Source organism: Zonotrichia albicollis, unplaced genomic scaffold, assembly GCF_047830755.1.
Source record: "Zonotrichia albicollis isolate bZonAlb1 unplaced genomic scaffold, bZonAlb1.hap1 Scaffold_205, whole genome shotgun sequence".
Lineage (NCBI taxonomy): Eukaryota > Metazoa > Chordata > Aves > Passeriformes > Passerellidae > Zonotrichia > Zonotrichia albicollis.
In genome coordinates, this window is record NW_027428390.1 from 45,274 (window position 1) to 54,841 (window position 9,568).

The following is a 9,568-nucleotide window of genomic DNA, read 5'->3' on the forward strand; positions in this document are numbered from 1 at the left end:
CCAGGACCCCCTAAACCCCCCCAAATCCCTTCCGGGACCCCCGAAATTCCCCCTAAATCCCCTCAAACCCTCCATAAATCCCCCAAATCCCTCCGGGAAGCCCCCCAACCCCTCCAACCCCCCAGGACCCCCAAATCTCCCCCAGGACCCCTCAAATTCTCCCCCAAATCCCCCCCAGGACCCCCTAATCCCCCCCCAAATCCCCCCCATCCCTCCCCCCCCCGTACCGGCTCCCGTCGCTCTCTCGGCCACGCCCCCCCCCGCGCGCCGGGACCCCCGAACCTGGGGAGGGGAAAATGGGGGGGGGTCTGGGCACAGAGGGGACCCCCCCCCCCCATACATGGGGACCCCCCCCCCCCAAACCCACAGGGACCCCCAATCCATGAACCCCCCCCTGACCCACAGAGACCCCCCCCCAATTCCTTGAGGACCCTCCCCAATCCATGGGGACTCCGCCAGACCCACAGGGAGACCCCAGACCCATAGGAGACCCCCCCCAAATCCATGGGGAACCCCCAGACCCACAGGGAACCCCAATCCAGGACCCCCGCCCTGACCCATAGAGACCCCCCCAATAATCCATGGGGACCCCCCCCCAAACCCACAGGAACCCCCAATCCATGGGGACCCCCCTGACCCATAGAGACCCCCTCGGACCCACAGGAGACCCCCTCCCCAAATCCAAACCAGGTGGGTCTGGACACAGAGGGGAGCCCCCCCAAATCCACGGTAGAGCCCCCGAACCCACAGGGGGAACCCCCAGACCCACAAGGGGACCCCAGACCCATAGGAGACCCCCCAATACATGGGGACCCCCCCCAGTCCAAGACCCCCCAATCCGTAGGAGACCCCCCCCCAATCCATGGGGACCCCCCAGTCCATGGTGACCCTCCCGGACCCACAGGGGACCCCCAGACCCAGAGCCCCCCCCCCCCCTTCCCCAGTCCTGGGACCCCTCAGGACCCCCCCAACCCCACAGAGCCCCTCCCATCCAGGACCCCCCCCACTTTAGGACCCCCCCCAAATCCAGGGACCCCCACAGAGCCCCCAGCCCCACAGGGAGCTCCACAATCCAGGACCCCCCCCAATCCAGACCCCCCCTCAATTCAGCGACCCCCCCAGAGCCCCCCCCTAATCCAGTCCAGCCCCTCCCCCTATCCAGCCACGCCCCCTAGCCCAGCCCCCGGTCCCTCCGTGGCCCCGCCCCCTGTAACTCTATGGCCCCGCCCCCGGTACCTGCGTGGCCCCGCCCCTCATCGGGCCCCGCCCCCCGCGGCTCCGCAGCCGCCGCAGCCTCCCGCGCATGCGCAGCAGCTCCGCCTCCGCCCCGCCCAGCAGGGCCCGGGACAGCCCCGCCTCCACCTGCGGGGGAGGGACCGGGACAGGTGAGGGACAGGGGAGGGACAGGTGAGGGACAGGTGAGGGACAGGTGAGGGACAGGAGAGGGACAGGAGAGGGACAGGGGAGGGACAGGGACAGGTGAGGGACAGGTGTGTCCCTAAATCCCCCCAGGTGTGTCATTACCCGTCCAGGTGTGTCCAGGTGTGTGTGTGACTCCCCAGGTGTGTGCTACCTGTCCCAGGTGTACCCAGGTGTGTGTTATCTCTCCCAGGTGTACCCACGTGTATCTCACCTGTCCCAGGTGTGTCCCAGGTGTGTGTTATCTATCCCAGGTGTGTGTTATCTATCTCAGGTGTCTCTCACCTGTCCCAGGTGTATCTCAGGTGTACCCAGGTGTGCCCAAGTGTGTCTCACCTGTCCCAGGTGTGTCTCACCTGTCCCAGGTGTGTCTCACCTGCAGGCTCTCCCTCACTCCCAGGTGCACTCTCTGCACTCTCTGCGCCTCCTCCCCAGGTGTGTGTTATCTGCCCCAGGTGTATCTCAGGTGTGTGTATGACTCCTCAGGTGTGCCCAGGTGTCTCTCACCTGTCCCAGTTGTGTCCCAGGTGTGTGTTACCTGTCCTAGGTGTGTCTCAGGTGTACCCAGGTGTGTGTTACCTGCCCCAGGTGTACCCAGGTGTGTCTCACCTGTCCCAGGTGTATCCCAGGTGTGTGTTATCTATCCCAGGTGTACCCAGGTGTCTCCTCACCTGCAGGCTCTCCCTCACTCCCAGGTGCACTCTCTGCACTCTCTGCGCCTCCTCCCCAGGTGTGTGTGACCTGTCCCAGGTGTACCCAGGTGTATCTCAGGTGTGTGTTATCTATCCCAGGTGTGTTCCAGGTGTACCCAGGTGTGCCCAGGTGTATCTCAGGTGTATCTCAGGTGTACCCAGGTGTGTCTCCTCACCTGCAGGCTCTCCCTCACTCCCAGGTACACTCTCTGCACTCTCTGCATGTATCCCAGGTGTACCCAGGTGTACCCAGGTGTACCCAGGTGTCTCTCACCTGTCCTAGGTGTATCTCAGGTGTACCCAGGTGTACCCAGGTGTGTGTTAACTATCTCAGGTGTACCCAGGTGTATCCCAGGTGTACCCAGGTGTATGCCAGGTGTACCCAGGTGTGTCTCACCTGCAGGCTCTCCCTCACTCCCAGGTGCACTCTCTGCACTCTCTGCGCCTCCTCCCCAGGTGTGTGTGACCTGTCCCAGGTGTGTGTTATCTATCCCAGGTGTGTGATATCTATCCCAGGTGTGTGTTATCTATCTCAGGTGTGTGTTATCTATCCCAGGTGTCTCTCACCTGTCCCAGGTGTATCCCAGGTGTGTGTTACCTGTCTCAGGTGTATCTCAGGTATGTCTCAGGTGTACCCAGGTGTGTCTCACCTGCAGGCTCTCCCTCACTCCCAGGTACACTCTCTGCACTCTCTGCGCCTCCTCCCCAGGTGTACCCAGGTGTGTCCCAGGTGTACCCAGGTGTACCCAGGTGTATCTCAGGTGTGTCTCACCTGTCCCAGGTGTGTCTCACCTGTCCCAGGTGTGTCTCACCTGCAGGCTCTCCCTCACTCCCAGGTGCACTCTCTGCACTCTCTGCGCCTCCTCCCCAGGTGTGTGTGACCTGTCCCAGGTGTACCCAGGTGTATCTCAGGTGTATCCCAGGTGTGTCTCACCTGTCCCAGGTGTGTCCCAGGTGTGTGTTATCTATCCCAGGTGTATGTTATCTATCCCAGGTGTGTCTCACCTGTCCCAGGTGTGTCTCCTCACCTGCAGGCTCTCCCTCACTCCCAGGTACACTCTCTGCACTCTCTGCGCCTCCTCCCCAGGTGTGCGTTACCTGTCCCAGGTGTGTGTTATCTATCCCAGGTGTACCCAGGTGTGTGTTATCTATCCCAGGTGTCTCTCACCTGTCCCAGGTGCACCCAGGTGTACCCAGGTGTATCCCAGGTGTGTGTTATCTATCTCAGGTGTGCCCAGGTGTGTCCCAGGTGTACCCAGGTGTCTCCTCACCTGCAGGCTCTCCCTCACTCCCAGGTACACTCTCTGCACTCTCTGCGCCTCCTCCCCAGGTGTGTGTGACCTGTCCCAGGTGTACCCAGGTGTATCTCAGGTGTGTGTTATCTATCCCAGGTGTGTTCCAGGTGTACCCAGGTGTGTCCCAGGTGTACCCAGGTGTGCCCAGGTGTACCCAGGTGTACTCAGGTGTGTGTTATCTATCCCAGATGTGTCTCACCTGTCCCAGGTGTGTCTCACCTGTCCCAGGTGTGTCTCACCTGCAGGCTCTCCCTCACTCCCAGGTACACTCTCTGCACTCTCTGCGTGTATCCCAGGTGTATCTCAGGTGTACCCAGGTGTACCCAGGTGTGTGTTAACTATCCCAGGTGTACCCAGGTGTCTCCTCACCTGCAGGCTCTCCCTCACTCCCAGGTACACTCTCTGCACTCTCTGCGCCTCCTCCCCGCGCAGCCGCAGCCGCCCCAGGGACCCCCGGAGCCCCCACACCTGGGGGAGGTCAGGGGTCACCGCGGGGTCACCGCGGGGTCAGCAGTGGGTCAAGGGTTAAAGGGGGCCAATGGGGTCATGGGAGGTCAGGGATCATTGGGGTCCCAAATTCCCAGTTTGGGGGGGTCACAGGTCATTGGGGGTCAGGGGTCATGGTGGGGTCATGGGTCATGGTGGGGTCAGGGGTCACAGGGGGTCATGATGGGGCCAGGGGTCATTTGGGGGTTAAGGGTCATTGGGTGTCAATGGGGCTTAGGGGTCATTGGGGGTCAGGGGTCATGGTGGGGTCAGGGGTCACGGTGGGGTCAAGGGGGTCCCAAATGCCCAAATTTGGGGGGGGTCAAAGGTCATTGGGGGGGTCACAGAGGGGTCATGTAAGGGTCACGGGGACACCAGAGGTCACGAGGAGGTCATGGAAGTGTCGCAGTGGGGTCAGGGGTCATGGGAGGTCAGGGGTCAGAGGTCACGGGGGGGGTTCAGCCCCACCTGGTCCTGCCGGGGGTCCCGGGGGGTCCCGGGGCTGTGCTGGGGCTGGGCCCGGCCTGGGGGGGGGGAAAACGGGGTCAGAGACCCCCAAAATAACAAAAAATAACAAAAATAACCCAAAATAATCCTAAAATAACCCCAAAATAGCCAAAAAATAACAAAAAATAACAAAAATAACCCAAAATAATCCTAAAATAACTCCAAAATAGCAAAAAATAACAAAAAATAACAAAAGTAACCCAAAATAATCCTAAAATAACTCCAAAATAGCAAAAAAAAAACCCCCAAAAAATAACAAAAATAACCCAAAATAGTCCAAAATAGACAAACGTAACCCAAAATAACCCGAAATAACCACAGGGAACCCAATATAACCCCAAATAAACCCAAATAAAACCAATATAAACACAAATAAACCCAAAATAACCCCAAAATTACCCCTGAGATCCCCAAAATCACCACAAGGACCCCAAATAACCCCAAAGTAACCCCAAAATAACCCTAGGGACCCCGAAAAAAAACCTGAAAAACCCCAAAATAACCCCAAATAACAGCAGGGAACCCAAAGCAAACCCAAAATAAACTTAAAATAACCTAAAATAAACCCAAAGTAAACTTAAAATAACCCAAAATAACCCCCAGGGACCCCAAAATACCCCAAAACCCCCCAAATAAACCCAAATAAACCCAAAATAACCCCCGAAAAAACCCCAAGCAAGCGCAGAGAACCCAAAACAAATCCAAATGAACCCCAAAATAACCCCAGGAACCCCAAAATAACCACAGGGACATCAAAATAACCCAAAATAATCCAAAATTACCCAAAATATTCCCAAATAACCCCAAAATCCCCCCAGGACCCCCCAAAAAAACCCGAAAAACCCCAAAATAACCCCAAATAACTGCAGGGAACCCAAAATAAACCCAAAATATGCCTAAATAACCCAAAGTAAACCCAAAATAAAATAACCCAAAACAAACCCAAAATAAAATAACCCAAAATAACCCCAGGGACCCCAAAATAACCCAAAACCCCCAAAATAAACCCAAATTAACCCAAAATAACCCCAAAATAACCCCAGGAACCCCAAAATAACCACAGGGACATCAAAATTACCCAAAATAACCAAAAATAACCCAAAATGATTCCAAATAACCCCAAAATCCCCCAGGACTCCCCAAAAATCCGAAAAACCCCAAAATAATTCCAAATAACTGCAGGGAATCCAAAATAAACCCAAAATATGCCTAAATAACCCAAAGTAAACCCAAAATAAAATAACCCAAAATAAAACCAAAATAAAATAACCCAAAATAACCCCAGGGACCCAAAATAACCCCCAAACCCCCAAACTAAACCCAAATAAACCCAAAATAACCCCAAGCAAGTGCAGAGAACCCAAAAACAAATCCAAATGAACCCCAAAATAACCCCAGGAACCCCAAAATAACCACAGGGACATCAAAATTACCCCAAATTACCCCAAAATAACCCAAAATCCCTCCAGGACCCCCCAAAATCCCCCCAATTCCCCTCCCCCCCATACCGGGGTCTCCGGTCGCCATTTGGGGGTCCCGGAGCTGGGGGGGCACAGGACCCTCGGAGTGACCCAAAATCCTCCAAATCCTCCCCAAAATCCCCCTCAGGACCCTCAAATTCCCCCAAATTTCACCCCAAATTCCCAACAAGGCCCTCAAAATCCCCCAAATCTTCTCAGGACCCCCGAATCCCTCAAATTTTGCCCCAAATCCCCTCCCAGGACCCCCAAATCCTCAAAATTCCACCCCAAATCTCCCAAATTTTCCCCTAAATCCCCTCAGGACCCCCCAAATCCCCCCAATTTTCACCCCAAATTTTCCCCCAGGACCCCTCAAATCCCAACCCAAATCCCACCCAAAATCTCCCCGAATTTCCCCTCAGGATCCCCAAATCCCCCAGGTTTTGCCCCAAATCCCCTCAGGACCCCCAAATCTCCAAAATTTCACCCCCAAATCCCCTCTAGGATCCCCAATTACGCCGAATTTCACCCCAAATCCTTCCAGGACCCCCCAAATTTCACCCCAAGTTTCCCAAATTTCACCCCGCACCCCCTCGAGACCGCCAAATCCCCTCAGGACTCCCCAAATTTCCCCAAATTCCCCCCAAATTCCCGCACGTGCCCCCAGCAGCTTCCGCGCCTTGGCCCCGCCCCCCGTCGCTATGACAACGGGACGCTCAGGCGCTGATTGGCTGAGCCGCCGCACCCAAAATGGCGGCGCCCACAGGAAAGGAAACGCCGCGCTCAAAATGGCGGCGGCCATGGAAGGACCGGAAGTTCCCCCCGGTGCCACTTCCGGTTCCGGCCTGTGGGGACTGAGGCGCGCGAGTGAGGCCGGAGCGGTACGGCCGGCGGGGGGATGGAGAAGATTTTGGGGATTTTTTGGGATTTTTGGGGATTTTTGGTGAATTTTGGGGGTCTTGAGAGGGAATGTGAGGGGATTTGGGGGTGTTAAAGGAGATTTTGGGGGTTTGAAGTGGAATTTGTGGGGTCTGAAGGGGGATCGGAGGGGTTTGAGGGGGTTTTAAATGGGTCCCTGAGGGCTTTGGGGGGGATTTTTGGGGTTTAAAAGGAATCTTGGAGGGGTTTAAAGATAATTTTAGGGGATTCTGGGGAATTTTGGGGGTGTGAAGGGGAACGTGAGGGGTTTGAGGGGTTTAAAATGGGTCCTGAGGGGTTTGGGACCGATTTTGAGGAGATTTGCGGGAATTTGCGGATTTTTGGGGGTCTGAAGTGGCATCTGAGGAATTTGGGGATTTCAAAGGGGATTTTTAGCGATTTAAAAGAGAATTTGGGCTTGTTTGGGAAGATTTCGGGGATTTTTGGGGGGTCTGAGAGGGGATTTGAGGGGTTTGGGGTGGTTCAGGGGAATTTTTGGTTTTAGAGGGGATTTTGGTGGGGATTTGTGGAGGTTTTGGTGATTTTGGGGTGTTGGAGAATCTGAGGGGTTTTGGGGGATTTTGGGGTTTCATGGGGGTCCTGAGTGGGATAATGGGGGTTCAAAAGGGATTTTTGGGGGGATTTTGGGGGATCTGAGGAATTCAGGTCGGTCCCGAGGGGTATGGGGCTGATTTTGGGCGGATTTGGGGGATTTTTGGTGAATTTTGGGGGTCTTGAGGGGGGATATGAGGGGTTTTGGGGGTGTTAAAGGAGATTTTGGGGGTTTAAAAGGGATTTTGGGGTAAATTTGAGAGATTTTGAGGTAGATTTGGGGATTTTGGGGTGAATTTAAGGGGATTTGGGGCTGATTTGGGGGGGATTTAAGGGATTTTTTTGTGAATTTAAAGTGGATTTGAGGGATTTTGGGATGGATTTGGGGCTGTTTTGGGGATTTGGGGCTGATTTTGGGGGGAATTTGTGGGATTTTGGGGTGAATTTATTGGGATTTGGGGCTGTTTTGGATGGATTTAAGGGATTTTTTGGGGCTGTTTTGGGGGGATTTGGGGCTGTTTTGGGGTGGATTTATCGGGATTTGGGGCTGATTGCTGCTCCGTGCCTCAGTTTCCCCGCCATGCTGCCCCTGGTGCTGCTGCTGCCCCTGGCCCTGGGCGGGACCCCCGAGGTGACGGTGCCGCGACCCCGGGGGGTGGCCCTGAGCCGTGAGTGACCCCAAAATCCCCAGAATTCACCCCAAAATCACCCTGAACCCAAAAAACCCCAAAATTCCCTGAAATACCCCCAAAAAACCCCAAATTCCCTGAAATTCCCCCAAAAAAACCCTCAAAAAATCCCCAAAATTCACCCAAAACCCCCAAATTCACCCCAAAAACCCCAAAATTCACCTCAAAATCACCCTCAACCCAAAAAAACACCAAAATTCCCTGAAATCCCCCTCCCCCACCAAAAAACCCCTCAAAAATCCCCCAAAATTCATCCAAAAAAACCCCAAAATCCCATCTGGGACCCCCGAGGTGACGGTGCCCCAACCCCTGAGCCGTGAGTGACCCCAAAATCCCCAAAATTCACCCCAAAATCACCCTCAACCCCAAAAAACCCCAAAATTCCCTGAAATCCCCCCAAAAAAAGCCCCAAAAAAATCCCCCAAAATTCACCCAAAAAACCCCAAAATTCCCTGAAATCCCCCCAAAAATGCCCCAAAATTCATCCAAAAACCCCCAAATTCACCCCAAAGTAACCCTCAACCCAAAAAACCCCAAAATTCCCTGAAATTCCCCCCAAAAACCCCCTAAAAAATCCCAAAATTCACCCAAAAACCCCAAATCCCACCTGGGATCCCCAGGTGATGGTGCCCCAACCCCTGAGCCGTGAGTGACCCCAAAAACCCCAAAATTCACCCCAAAATCACCCTCAACCCAAAAACCCCAAATTCCCTGAAATCCCCCCAAAAAACCAAAAAAAAATCCCCAAAATTCACCCAAAAAACCCCAAAATTCCCTGAATTCCCCCCCAAAAAACCCAAAAAATCCCCAAAATTCACCCAAAAAACCCCAAATTCACCCCAAAAACCCCAAAATCATCCTGAACCCAAAAAACCCCAAAATTCCCTGAAATTCCCCCAAAAAACCCCTCAAAAATCCCCAAAATTCACCCAAAAAACCCCAAATCCCACCTGGACCCGCAGGTGATGGTGCTCCAACCCCTGAGCCATGAGTGACCCCAAAATCCCCAGAATTCACCCCAAAATCATCCTGAACCCAAAAAATCCCAAAATTCCCTGAAATCCCCCCAAAAAAACCTCAAAAAAATCCCCCAAAATTCACCCAAAAAACCCCAAAATTCCTGAAATCCCCCCCAAAAAAGCCCCAAAATTCACCCAAATAAACCCAAATTCACCCAAAAACCCCAAATTCACCCCAAAACAACCCTCAACCCAAAAAACCCCAAAATTCCCTGAAATTCCCCTAAAAAAACCCTCAGAAAAATCCCCAAAATTCACCCAAAAAACCCCAAAATTCCCTGAAATCCCCCAAAAATGCCCCAAAATTCATCCAAAAAACCCCAAATTCACCCCAAAATAACCCTCAGCCCAAAAAACCCCAAAATTCCTGAAATTCCCCCAAAAAACCCCAAAAAAATCCCCCAAAATTCATCCAAAAAAACCCCAAATCCCACCTGGGACCCCCAGGTGACGGTGCCCCAACCCCTGAGCCGTGAGTGACCCCAAAATCCCCAAAATTCACCCCAAAATCATCGTGAACCCAGAAAACCA

At 53.9% G+C, this 9,568-nt stretch overlaps 1 protein-coding gene across 1 annotated transcript in view; it reads right to left on the minus strand.

Moving 5' to 3' along the window:
• The window catches only part of EPOR (erythropoietin receptor), a 37,648-nt gene extending 31,101 nt beyond the window's left edge, over window positions 1–6,547 (minus strand). The window contains exons 1-6 of the mRNA XM_074533981.1: window positions 6,521–6,547; window positions 5,908–5,941; window positions 4,361–4,416; window positions 3,776–3,874; window positions 1,237–1,362; window positions 182–282 (exon numbers count right to left, since the gene is read on the minus strand). Of these exons, the coding sequence (XP_074390082.1) occupies window positions 182–282; window positions 1,237–1,362; window positions 3,776–3,874; window positions 4,361–4,416; window positions 5,908–5,926 (401 nt within the window). The 5' untranslated portion in view covers window positions 5,927–5,941; window positions 6,521–6,547. The remainder of the gene's footprint in view (window positions 1–181; window positions 283–1,236; window positions 1,363–3,775; window positions 3,875–4,360; window positions 4,417–5,907; window positions 5,942–6,520) is intronic.
• Window positions 6,548–9,568: the final 3,021 nt, after the last annotated feature.